At 37.4% G+C, this 13,167-nt stretch overlaps 2 protein-coding genes across 3 annotated transcripts; both read right to left on the bottom strand.

Moving 5' to 3' along the window:
• LOC128781114 (olfactory receptor 52Z1P-like) lies at nucleotides 1–3,804 on the bottom strand. Its single transcript, XM_053925694.1, has 2 exons — nucleotides 3,755–3,804; nucleotides 1–1,090 (listed from the first exon to the last, which is right to left on the bottom strand). Exon 2 carries the CDS (start codon nucleotides 977–979, stop codon nucleotides 8–10), a length of 972 nt encoding a protein of 323 aa, XP_053781669.1. The 5' UTR covers nucleotides 980–1,090; nucleotides 3,755–3,804; the 3' UTR covers nucleotides 1–7.
• A 3,692-nt stretch (nucleotides 3,805–7,496) lies between these two features.
• LOC112317573 (olfactory receptor 51V1) lies at nucleotides 7,497–12,478 on the bottom strand. Of its 2 annotated transcripts, XM_045183587.2 has the most exons (2): nucleotides 11,238–12,478; nucleotides 7,497–8,376 (listed from the first exon to the last, which is right to left on the bottom strand). In XM_045183587.2, exons 1-2 carry the CDS (start codon nucleotides 11,962–11,964, stop codon nucleotides 8,288–8,290), a joined length of 816 nt encoding a protein of 271 aa, XP_045039522.2. In that variant the 5' UTR covers nucleotides 11,965–12,478; the 3' UTR covers nucleotides 7,497–8,287. The 2 variants fall into 2 exon arrangements, with proteins under 2 accessions (XP_045039522.2, XP_024430422.1); XM_024574654.3 differs by lacking the exon at nucleotides 7,497–8,376 and having other exon boundaries at nucleotides 10,858–12,478.
• Between the last annotated feature and the right edge of the window lie 689 nt (nucleotides 12,479–13,167).

Raw genomic sequence — 13,167 nt, 5'->3', positions numbered from 1 at the left:
CTTTATTTTAAAAACATGTATTGATGGGGGAGAAGAGCGAAATCACTCGGTCTTTAATCTGTTTGGTCTTCACCCCATAAATAATGGGGTTGAGCATAGGGGGCACCACCACATAGAGATTGGCAACTAGAATGTGGATGTGGTGAGAGATGGTTTTACCCCCAAAGCGATGGACAAAAAATGAAAAGAAGGCTGGAGCATAGAACATCAGTATGACACAGATGTGGGAACCACATGTGCTAAGGGCCTTGCCTCTAGCCACCCAAGAAGGTCTCTGAAACACTGTGAGGAGGATCATTGCATAGGAAACAGTGATGAGCACTACATCCAGTCCTGTAGACATCAGAGCCACAGTCAGGCCATAAATGATGTTGACATTGATATTGTCACATGCCAATCTAGCAATGCCCATGTGCTCACAGTAGGAATGGGGAATGATGTTTCTCCCACAGTATGTAAGTCGGTATACTAGGAAAATGAATGGAAAGCATATGATAAAGCTCCTGACCACAGCTGCTATGCCAATTTTTCCAATGGCTGAGGAGGTTAGGATTGCGGTGTATCTCAGTGGGTAGCAGATGGCCACATAGCGGTCAAATGCCATGGCCAGGAGAATAGCAGATTCTGCCACAAAGATGAAATGTATGAAGAACATCTGGGATGTACAGCTACCAAAGGATATATCCACGGAATGGAACCAGAAGATTGCTAGCATCTTGGGGGCTGTTGCCGTGGAGAGCAGGACATCAGCGAAGGCCAGCATGGAAAGGAAGAGATACATGGGCTCCTGGAGACTGCTCTGGGTCATGATTAAAACGATGAGGAAGATATTGCCTGTGACAGCCACAATGTAGGTGAAACAGATAGGGATGGAGATCCAAGTGTGTGCCTCTTCCAGTCCTGGGACTCCCATCAGGACATACCACGTATCCTGGGGATTAGTGTGATTGTAAAAAGAAGGCCCCATCTGTGGCCACATACTCCAGACCTAGTGCCTTTAATGAAAGACCACAGGGCTGACTGAGGATTCAGGAGCATTACCTTAGGCTGAATGATATCTGATCAGATATTTTCCCCAATATATTCCTCCCTATAAAAGAATAATGAGATGGACTAACTGGCCTAAAAGTCCACTCTGACTCCTTCCTGAAGAATTAAATATTGTATCCTGAAAAAAATTAAATATTGTAAGAATTAAATATTGTATCCTGGAAAAAAGTTAACATTTCATAAATTCTTTATATGTGTCATAATACTCTATATTAATATTAAATCCTCACAATAGCCCATTAAAATACTTTTACAATAATCTGTGACATAGATGCTGTTATTATTCCTGTAGATGACAGAAAGGACATGTCCCATAGACCTTCATTTAGCCATTTGCTGGTCACACTGGATTCAAAGTCAGGCAGGGTAGATTTGAAAGCTGTGATATCAATGACCATCCAATACTAGCTATAAAAACAAAACTAGATATAAAAATGTCATCAAAATTTTTACTGATCAGATTCCTGAGTCAAACAGACAGATGTGAAATTGGATTATACTGCTTATGGAAAATGGAGGGACTGGGTGTTGACAAAATATATTTCAAGCAATTTTGTACATATGCCTTCTTCAACATTGGTTGATTGCTGACTTGATGTTGAGCCCTGTGCTAGACACTGAGAGCCCACAGGTGAATTAAATTGATCCCTGCCTGCCAATCCCTTAAAATTGTGAGATTAAGGTTAAAAACTATTTTTACTGCCAGACTGAGTTGGGTTCTGAAATGGATATGCTTAGCATGTGGTGAAGGAAAATCATTCTGATCCACCTGGGTCACTGATGGAAAATGAGACAATATACTTTGTATCTCCGAAGGCCACCACAGTAGAAAATAACTTGATATTGTCATATTACAAAGCAGGGGTCCATAGTCCTTCAATAAAAGGGAGAGAAGGTAATTTATTGATTACTATTTTTCTATAGTTCTCAAAGAACATGGATAGGAGTAAGAGAGTTGCTGGGTGAAAAGTCAGGCTAGGAGACCTAATATTAGGGTAGGCTGTGTGTGTATGTGTGTGTGTGTGTACATAAACATATAGATATAAACAAGGTAGAGACATAGACACAAAATCAACGGTTGATAAGTGGCTCCCATCTTCTCACAGTCCCTATTCTCAAATAAGAGTTAGCTAAATTTCTCATTTTCTAAGTGGTGTACATACTTCAGGAATGGCTGCCTCTTCATCTCTTGATTCTACTGCAGTTCAGGGTAGCAATCATTGTACAGTATTGTTTTATTATCTTTACTTTTGTTTTTATTAAGCTGTCAATATCTTAATCCCTCCCTTTGTATGATTGAAATGATTGGACTCCATTTTTTGAGTTATGAGTTAGAATATATAATCCTCAAAGGGTCAGCCCATTATGCTTTTATGTTGGGATGTAATTCTTTTAAAATGATTTAATAACATGTTGATATGCATAAGTCTAGAGATCTTTCATTACATCGCTCAACTGTTTAACCCCTTACATATAGCTAAAATTCGTTGTTTAAAGATGGCAATGGGCTTTCGACACTTTGGGGAGTGAGAGAAAAGAAAATCTGGGAGCACACCCGCACAGATCCATGACGGAGCCAGGCACGTGAGTGCAGTGTGGCTGTGCAGGGGGTGCCCACAGTGAGTGAGGCTTCACAGGGACATTAGGAAGGGACACGGAAGAGTCTAAGTGATGGAAAAAAATACACAAGTGGAGATGCGAGGGAGGAGGAGAAATTTTGCAAGTTTTCTTTAAACTCTACTGGTGATCTTCTGAGATATCAGTGATCTGTTTTGTTTTATTAGTTTTTTTTTCCCTTGACTATAGCATAATCACTTGTAGTTAGTGAACTCATAGGTCTGGATTTCCTTGAGGCATTATTTTATAACATTGCTCATGAATGTTCTGACAATCATTAATATGTGAATGGGGCAGTGTGTGGTAAAACAGAGAGTGTGATCCTAGGGCTACATAGAATTGAATTCAAATATTGCCTAAGTCACATTCTGGATTTTAGGCTTTGTGCCACGACACAGAGGTTGAACTCGTTCAAGGTTTCCATAAGGACCATGACTTACTTTCTTATACTGAGCACATGGTCCCAAGTGATCATTTTTATCCAAAACAAGTTTACTTTTATAAGGTACAGTTTAATTAGAGATGGACACTTGGGCTTAGAAATAGAGTATTCTTGCCTCATTACTAATGAAACACCTTGTTATATAGAGAAGGGAGTTAAAAATCTTTGAGTTTCAGCTTCTTCATATGCACCTAGCACAGCACCTGATGTATAATGAATATTCAGTAGATTCTATGAAAAAATCATGCATATATATGTATACGTGTATGTGTAATCTTTAATAAACTTTTTTATAACTGACCCTTTTTCACTACTAGTTGTAAGTTCAATGCATCTAATTACAACATTCAGATCTGCATGTCTAAGAAAAATGACCACCGCATTAACATATTCTAAGAGGAGAAATGCATATATTTGTGGTCTTTGCAGAGGACCCATTTAATAAGAGAGCACAAAGAGATACTATGATTGCAGGTCAAATTCAGAGTAAAAGTCACATCCAATATATCATAGGTCAAGGTTAAGGACAATGCAAGATGATTCAGTTCCAGGAAGAATGAGCAGATTCTATTCTACAGTTTCCTACATTATTTTTCCTGGTTTCTTTTCTATATGTCTTCACTGAGCATAACTCAGTTTACTTACCTATATTTTCCAGGATCCTGAAGGTATTTAATTGGTTGAGCGGAGAAAAAAAATGAAAGCAAGATGTCCAAAACACAAATAGGAATCTGGAACTCTCTATTTATACCTCCTTTTAGGCATCTCTCAGGTCCAACTTCTTCAGCCCGTAGAGGATGGAATTTTATTTCCCTCATGGACAGAGGTGGCCTAGAGCTGTTTCTGGTGCATAGCCTGCAGGGAGAAGCACGCCTGCTTTCTCTCCCTCTACAACACACTCAGTTGCTCCCCTGGCTAGCACAGTCAGACATCCAAGTTAACACATACAGATAACTCTCCAGGTTTCCTTTACGTGTCAGAGATTAGTGCTACTGCAGAAATAATACCCTGCGCCCAATGAGGCATTTTCAAATAGAAGCTGTCAATGCCACCTGTAGAATAATTGTGCGCTTCTCAGAAGACTCCTACAACTGAGTTCTGTCATCTTATTTACTTTGAAATTTTCAAGCTCCTTAGCTTTTCCTCTCTTCCATTGGTCACATAGTCAGTTGTAGCCACTTGGTGTTCCCTGCATTTCAAATGCTTTTCATCCAAAAGTATTAAGAGCAAAAGTGACATTTAATTGCATAGTTGCTCTAGAGATTGTGGATTTAAAAAAGGAAAAGCACTTATCTTCCTACCTACCCTTGGAAAATAAATTAAAGGCACTGAAGTATAGTAGAGGAAAAGAGATTGAGGGAGGAGAGTGAAAAATTAGGTGACGGTAGAAATTGGTCTTTGTGTCTGATTTTCTGACAGTGACCAGAACTACAAAGAATGGGATCCACAGGTGGAGGCTGGAGGCTCTACTTATACTTTATTCTGATACTTTCAAATCTAGGGACTCGACAGCCCTGATTGTCTAATTCCTTTGAAGAGCCATGCTTTAGTTTTTGATTGGAAGGTTTTGGTAGATAATGATTTCAGATACATATTTTCTTCTAGAAATAGTTATGTTTTCCTTTTTTGATAAAAAAATCTCTGGTAGATAATATTTCAGATACATATAATGAGCAAGTGGGCTTAAACTGTTACTAGTTTAAAACCCCTTTCCAGTAATATTCTGTGCAGGTGGATTAATTATTATCTATGACCTTCAATATCTGTAGTCTCTCTCACAGATGTCTCTAGTCCATTTTCTAAAATCTTTGGGTCACATTTTGTAGGAAAATAATTTTCCAGATTTCAGAAAAGTTACATGTTCATATCCTTGATATCAGGTAACAATATCTTTTGGGTCTTGGTGAGTCCCTCTTAATCAAGTAGATTGATATTATTTCAACAAACACACAATATTTAACTATGCAGGACAAATATCCTCACAACCGTGTACATCGGGTTTTGTCATTGCTTCAGGTCAGACTGTGCAGCCAAAGTTTCAGTTTTCAAAGTTCTATGGATTTCACAAGAATGAATAAGGGATTGTGGCTCTGTAACTAAAATAATGGTAGAAATTTCTTGGGCCATGGCTTTCTTTCCTTTAAACTGAGGATGTTGAACTGGTTGGGATTTTTCCTTTAAACGTGTGTTACATTTAAGTTTCTCTAAGCTGACATAACTGTTTTATGGGCAAGAGAGATTCCTGAGCGCTAGCCAGTACATAAGCCAGACAGTGGGAGAGAGCAAGTCTAGTGAACGCTGTTGTCTCACTAGAGGGTCTAAAGAGGGAAGGACCAGAAAGGCAGCCCCTGTGCTCCTCCTAGCTCATCCCGGCCCCTCTCCCTGAACCCCTGAGAACAACCGACCTTCACCCTGTTTTTATAATTTTGCTTTTTCTTGAATGGTATATAGTTAAAATCATATAAATATATGTAGCCATCTCAGGATGGCTCCTTTCACTTAGCAATATGAAGTTAAGGTTCTTCCATGTCTTTTCACTACTTGATATCTCTGTCTTTCATCAAAAATATTACATTTTATGAATGTAATTTATAAATAATTCATTTTCGTTGCTTCAAGTTTTTGCAATTACAAATAAGGTTGTTATAAACATTCATGTGCATATCTCTGTGTGGACATACGTTTTCAACTCACTTGAGGGAAATATCTAGGAGCATGCAGTTGTGGGATCACATGGTAGGGCTGGGCTTGGTTTCTTAGTAACCTGCAACACTCCTTTCTGGACTGTCTATACTATTTTGCATCCCCACCACTAATGAATAAACATCTTTATTGCTCCACATGCTCACCAACATTTGGTGCTCTCAGTGTTTTGAATTTTAGCCATTCTAACAGGTGTGTAGTAATATCTCATTACTGCTTCAGTTTCCAATTTCTTAATGACAAATGATATTGAGCATATTTTCATATGATTGTTGCTATTTGTATATCTTCTTTGATGATATGTCTGTTCAGATCTTTTCTCCATTTTCTCAAATGAGTTGTTTAGTTTTTAATTGTTGAGTCTTAAAAGTTCTTTGTATGTTTTGGATTCAAGTCTTTTATCAGATAAGTATTTTGCAAATATTCTTGCCAGTCTATAGCTTGTCTTTTTATTCTTTTAACTTATTATAACATTTTATATATGTGTCTGTGTGTATGGTTATAAAAAATTGTAACCACAATTTTTTTTTGGTTACTTGGTGGATATTCTCAATTGGTATGTGTCCTTTGTTCTGGGAAAAGCCTTTTTAATTTTCTAATAAATTCATAATTCTAATACATTTCTCATATATTTTTGTCTTCCCTGTCTTTCTAGAACATTTATTAGTGAGATGTTACTGTTCTTGAGTTGACCCCATGTATTTTTTTTCTCCCAGTTGCCATATTCAACCTTTAGTTATTTTGTTCTACTTTTAAAATCTATCTATCCCTTGAGATGTCTATTTTCCTTTCATTTCTCATATTGTTTTTTACTTCCAAATAATCTTTGTGTTATCTATTTGCTTCTCATTAACAGTATCCTCTTCCTGTATCAATGAACCAATATGATTGGGTATTTTATTAAGAGTACCTTTATGGGCTTATTTTTTTTAAGTTTTGTTTTCTGTTTTAAATAAATTCTGCTCCATTAAGTTAATCTTTAAAAAATTCATTTTCAATATGTTATTTTTGTATTGGTTGATTTAATCACATCCCTGGAAATTGTTGGCTGTCCATCCATATGTCATGGTGAAGGACCAAGAATTCAGTGGAGATTTCTATGGACATGATGGGATTTCCTATTTGGTCATTTACTTTGTAGGTTGATTAAGAAGAAGCCTCCCCAATTCAGGAAGTGAAGTTCCAGTATTTGTTTGTCTCTTAAGATAATTTTTATAGAGAATAATCCCGTGATCCTCTAACTGTGTAATATCAGTCTGATAAGTATTTCAGGAGGTAATCAGAAAAGTGATTTCCATGAGCTTCAACATTATACACATTACTTTCCATAATCCCTCTTTTTAAATATCTAACACCTTAGTCGTAGCACCCTTTGTACCTAGTGTCCCTATAGGTGAATCACACTTATTCCAGTTACTAGAGAAATTATTATTATAAATATATATATATATATTTTTTTGCACCAGACTGATGGAGGTGGGTTTCTGTATACTTTAGTTGGAAATTCTGACACAGTTCACCTTTTCTACTATTCTCAGTCCCATCCCTGTGTTTTTCCAGGATTATTTTTCTTCTTACTAGTGTCCTTTCTGTAGACACCCAGAATCCTTATTTGTCTATCTTGCTTTGTGTTTTGTGAATAATATATAAAATTTCTATGTTTATAAAATCTGTTTTCATAAACACCACTATCATTTCCTTCCATAATGTCTCTTTGTGTGCAACTACAATTTTAATGGATTATAGGAAGTGGCAGAAATAAAAACACATTTTTAATTTGCTAAGTTTATACATAAACTGAAATTTTAATATTCCTTAAATTTGTATTTTACTATTAAATTAAGCACAAAAATATGCATAATGATACCAATTGATTAATTGGCACAAAATCAACACAGTTTATAAGCAGAGCTCTGAACAAGAAAGAGAACACCACCAGCACTCCCAAAGCTGATATAGGTTCTGATGCAATAGGGCTGGACTGGGGCTCAAGATCCCGCATTTCTTTAAGTTACTGGGTGGTGTTGAGGACACAGGACTGGAAACCACACTTTTAGTAGAAAAACTTTAGAATACCAATTACCACTGCGAAGGAGTTCTTGGCTATCTTTTCTTTAAATTTCCAAATGAGCCATTCTAGAAAATGTGTGTGTTTTGGTCTTTATTCATTAGTCCGGCAGATTCTCCTTTTTTCAAATAGTGGCCATAAATCTCTAAGGAAAAAAGACACAGTCTCTGCTAGAAAATCTTCTGAGTCAACTTAATAATCAAGTTTTGATAAACCTGGAAAAATTAGTCAGTATAGTGTACAATGAGCATCTGCTCGTGGATTTATTATGAGCAGATTGTTTTTACTAAAAGCTTGTTTCCTCACGTCCAAAAATCAGCCATCTTCCCCTTTCCGGACCTTAGCTTTTTGATGTGGGAGTAAATCCAACTGAGCCAACACTTGCTGATTTTCTGCATCCTACTCTGTCACCTACGCCAACCAATATCCTTTAGCTTTCTCCTTATTAGTTGTGACTTCATATAAAAGAGCAGTGTACGATGGCATGGCAGCCTACCTAAAACAAAAGCAAAAAGAGGAGAATGTGGGTTTCCCCAAACTTACTGTGTTACTTTAGTAGTGTTTCCCACCAAACTGGACAGTAGCCTTACAGGTGTCATAAGTCTGACAACTCTTACAAGGTTACTGTGTCTCACTGGCTCTTCAGGCAACTAGTTTGATAACAGTACCAGGACGTAATTCATGGACCACATGTTTCTTATTTCATAAAATTGGCTTTTTGGAATCTACGGAAGAATGTCTCTACCAGTTTTCTCCTCAGGCTGCAAAGTACCTGATGGTGCTTTTAACACCTGTCATAAGTCCATCTATTCTCACTGTCAGGACATGAGCTGATGATTCTGAAATTGTTTCTTCTCCCTAGGAAGAGGTGTAGCTATTTTATAAGCTAGTTTCCCAAGACAGGGGCCTTTAGAAAACAAACAATCAAAAGTAAAACTTTCTAAACCTCTTCCCTTCTGTGTAAACCCAGGAATCAAAGGAAATTCACTTTCACCAGCTTTCTTTACTCACCTCCCTTCCTTTGGCTGACCTCCCTCCTTTTGGTCATGAATTTCAAAAATTCTGAAGTTCTTCATACATTTTATCATCATGCTGTAATCATATAGTTCTAAATTAAACTGTGATTTCTGAGAATACACCAGATATGTTTACACCTATTTTATAGCCATTTTTTTGCAAGTACGCTGGTTTTACAGTTTGCCATAATCTGAGGTACAAATACTCATAATAAAAAGTTCTCAAATGAACACTCTTACTCACTGTATTAAACATGACTCTCAGACCAACCACTCAGGATTGTTGGATATATAACTATGTTCTTTACGTTGGTACTTCCTTCATGCCTGGTGGGTGGAAAATATATTTTGCTATTGCCGAGGCCTTTGATTTCCCAAGATCGAGTCAGTTCTGAGGACAGGTGATTGCAGGACCAAGGCACCAAAGGGAAGTTGTCTGGCCATTGAGCAACATGCACTCAAAGATTATCTGTGAGACACCTACATAACTTCTGTAGGTTCAACAGCTCATTGATGCTTTCATTCTAAAACTGGGCCGTATAAATCTTCTCAGACTGGCTGGGTTTCAGTCTGCCGATATGGACCATGCAGACACTCATTATCATCAGGTCACTTAGTACAATACCTGACATTCATATTAAGCTAATTACTTACAGTTATTTTGGTCATGTAGCAAGATGATAAATCACATTGAATTAGCAATTAGAACACTTATTTTTAATCCTCACTTTAGATACTACCTTATACTCTTGACTTCTGGTAACTTTGGCAGAAAGTAGAGTAGCTTCTCATTGACATCAGGAAATTTGCTCTCTTCTTCTAATTAACCGCCTATTCTAACCCAGGAGTCCTAATCTATAACCCTGTGGATAATCTTATACTTTTTTCTTTTTGGCCAAAGTACTTTATTCTGTCCAGGACCTATTCCCCACACGTTGAAACTTCAGCTCCTGGGAACTAAGCCAGTGTTTCTGTTTGGCAGACAGAGTCAATAAACAGAGACTACTTAATTGAATGAAGTACAGAAAGGAGAAACGGGCAGAAAACACATTATTTTATTTATTTTATATTTTTAGTATGTTAACTGCTGACCCTTTCTACTTTATGTCCTTAAGAGATCCAGGAAGATTAAATCAATTATTTTATATTTACCCCACAGACACTTACTGACTCTTTTACTTTTTTTTAACTCTGTCAGTCATAAGCATACAGTTTCATCTGTCCAGGATATATCTGTGTTCAGATTTAAAAGAAAAGATTCAGAGCAAAATTCACATCCAGCTAAATGACAGTGGGGTCCACAGATAAAATATAAGGAAAAGTAAGGATTTCAATTTAAAGCAGACATGGTAAAGGTTGAATCCCAAGTCATGTTTGATTACATGTTCTTTTTGTCTCCTATACCTTCACTGTCCGATACAATGGTCTTTTACATGTACGTTAACTGCAGTTAACCAGAATTTAAAAAGGAGTTGCCCGACTGTACTATGTGCATTTCAAATGCTCAGTAGCCATAAGTAACTGTTGTCTTATCTGGGTATATTTAGTCTATATAATAGAACATTTCCATCATTTTAGAAAATTTTATTAGACAGTTCTGGTCCATATAGTTATCCTAATATTCCTGTGAGTTTGCTATTTTTCTCATTTTGAAGATTAATTAACTGAATCTCAGCAAATTAGAGAAACTGCAATTTACCCACTTTTAAAACTAAAAGACCTATGATTTGAATTTAGCTTTGTTTTACTGCAAGGAAAATACTTAAAAATCTATTTTGGGCACTCAACTACTTTTACACTTACTTGAATATAATTATACTTATGGAATAACCTGTGTATGTTTTGTTTTGCAGAAAGCAATAGTTCACAGGGTTTATGAAATATTTCAGATGTAGTTGCCCACCTCCAGCTCCAACAATAACTCGTTTTTAGGACATAGATTAAAATGGAATGTATTTGTAGTTGATGCTCTGACTCTATTTAAAGTGTGTTTTAAAATCAAGAACCATGGACTCAGGACTAAAACTCTAATTTTAATAAAATTTATTTTTTAATTCTGCATAGTTATTAATGTCTCTTTTTATTTTTTAAAAGAACTGAGTATCTCAATATAATTTCAGGGAAAATAATCTGAACACTCTACTACGAATCTGTTGGGTCTTGACACTGTAGATGATGGGATTCATCAAAGGTGGGAAAAGAATGTAGATGTTGCCCATGAGGACATGGACAATGGGGGAGAGATGCTTGCCAAAACGGTGCACCATTGTTAAGCTAATGATAGGGATGTAGAACACGAGAACAGCACAGATGTGGGAAATGCAGGTCTGAAATGACTTACGTCTCTCCTCCTGAGAAGCAATTGCCAGGACTGATTTAAGAATCAGGACATAGGAGAAAAGGATCAGAACAGCATCCAACAATAGTGTGCAAATGACCAGCATCAGGGCATAGTAGCTATTGAATCGGATGTCTGAACAAGCTAGACGGAGAAGGTCCTGGTGCAGGCAGAAAGAATGAGAAAGGATGTGGGGACGGCAATAACTCAGGAACTTTAGGCGAATGATGACCGGAGGTATGAGTAATGTACTCCTACATAAAATTGCCACTCCAATTTTCATGATTTTGTCATTAGTTAGGATGGAGGAGTAGTGTAGTGGGTGGCAAATGGCAATGTAGCGATCAAAAGCCATAGCAAGGAGGACAGAGGACTCCATGAAGGACAGGCCATGAATGAAATAGGACTGGGCAATGCAGGCATCCAGGCTGACTTCCTGACTTAGTCCCCACAGGATGCCCAGCACCGTGTGCACCGTGGACAGCCCCATGCACAGGTCAGTGAGGGCCAGCATGGCCAGGAAGTAGAACATGGGCTGGTGCAGGCTCGGCTCAGTCCGGATCACATGCAGCACCAGGCAGTTGCCCAGAAGCACCATGGTATAAACAGTGGAGAAGGGAATGGAGATCCAGGAATATTGCTGCTCCAGGCCAGGAAATCCAGTAAGAAGGAAGGAGGAGGAATTCATGCTAGGGCTGACTGAAGCAATCACTCTGGAACTAAAATGCATCTTCCAGCCAGCAACAGTATAAGTATATTTTAAGGGAAATGCTCCAATTTCAGATGAGTTAGATGGAATTTTGAGACAAACAGCATTATACTAAAAGCTTACTAACTTTACAAAATGTAACCAAGCAACTCTGTTCTTTAGAGGCATATTATCTGCTGTGGAAGAGAATGGTCTTTTCCTGATGTCACGTAAGAGCCATTATTCATCCGCTGGCAGGGCTGTGCATAGAGGCCACATGGATCGAATAAAAACAAATAGACTGAAGTAGAAAGCTAATTTTCAGAAAAGTTATGGTGTCTGGGACCTTGTCCCAAGGATGCTGATGAGATGCTGTATGTGTAAAATTGAGAGCTGAGTTTCTCAAAATGTTCTTCTTCTACCCCGCAGTTCACTAAGCATTTCAGAATAATCTTTGAGTTTTAATATTACACATGCATTTAAATAGTTATTTCATAACCTTCATTTTCTACTTTGTGATGTCTCCAAGTGCACTTTTCCTCCAAACAGTATTTAATGAAGGTGTTCCTGTTTTATCCCACTCCAGGTGACAGCCAATGACTAGTTTTTCTTCATTGGTGGTAGGCAGAGAGGGACATTTATACACAAGAAGTTTGATGAGTGAGTTCCCACAGGAGCATGGTCCCTCTGAGTTTTCAGACTCATCTGTGTCTTTGTGGCTCAGAGACTTAGGCTGAAGACCCACAACTTCTGACATCACCTCAGTGTGTACTGTACAATTATTCATTCGTTCAGTTAATCAGCTGAGTATTCATTAAATATGCAATTCTGAAAGGGATTGAGTAATTGTTTTCTCTCCCTTAGAATCGTCATTCTAAAACTCAGATGGCCAATGTCTTAGTTCACTATTTGAATACATTTCCTTCATCAAATAGAATTCTTTTGCCTTTTAAAGAAAAATTGGTCAGCTTTTCAACATTTCTCTTATTTTTTAACATTACCATTTCCCTTCTTTTATGAGATTTTTCTCCTGATGTTCTCTCTGCCTAAGATGTTCTTTCACAAAGAAGAGACTGAGGTTGAGGAAAATTTTCTCAAACTTGCTTCCTCTTTGTAAAATAATCTTAAATTTTCTTCTCTGCATCTCAACCATCACTTACCAGGAAGCCTGCTAACTAAAACATGTTCCCCATATACTGGTATTATTAATATTCTTTTATTTTGGTATTGTGTTGGTATTCTACC

The sequence above is a fragment of the Desmodus rotundus genome, chromosome 5 (genome assembly GCF_022682495.2).
Source record: "Desmodus rotundus isolate HL8 chromosome 5, HLdesRot8A.1, whole genome shotgun sequence".
Lineage (NCBI taxonomy): Eukaryota > Metazoa > Chordata > Mammalia > Chiroptera > Phyllostomidae > Desmodus > Desmodus rotundus.
The sequence above is the reverse complement of the archived record's forward strand: the minus strand, read 5'-3'. Positions and strand labels throughout refer to the sequence as shown.

Coding starts and splice junctions, on each gene's coding strand:
- LOC128781114 (XM_053925694.1), bottom strand. CDS start 979: ATGTGGCCACAGATGGGGCCTTCTTTTTACAATCACACTAATCCCCAG.
- LOC112317573 (XM_024574654.3), bottom strand. CDS start 11,964: ATGCATTTTAGTTCCAGAGTGATTGCTTCAGTCAGCCCTAGCATGAAT.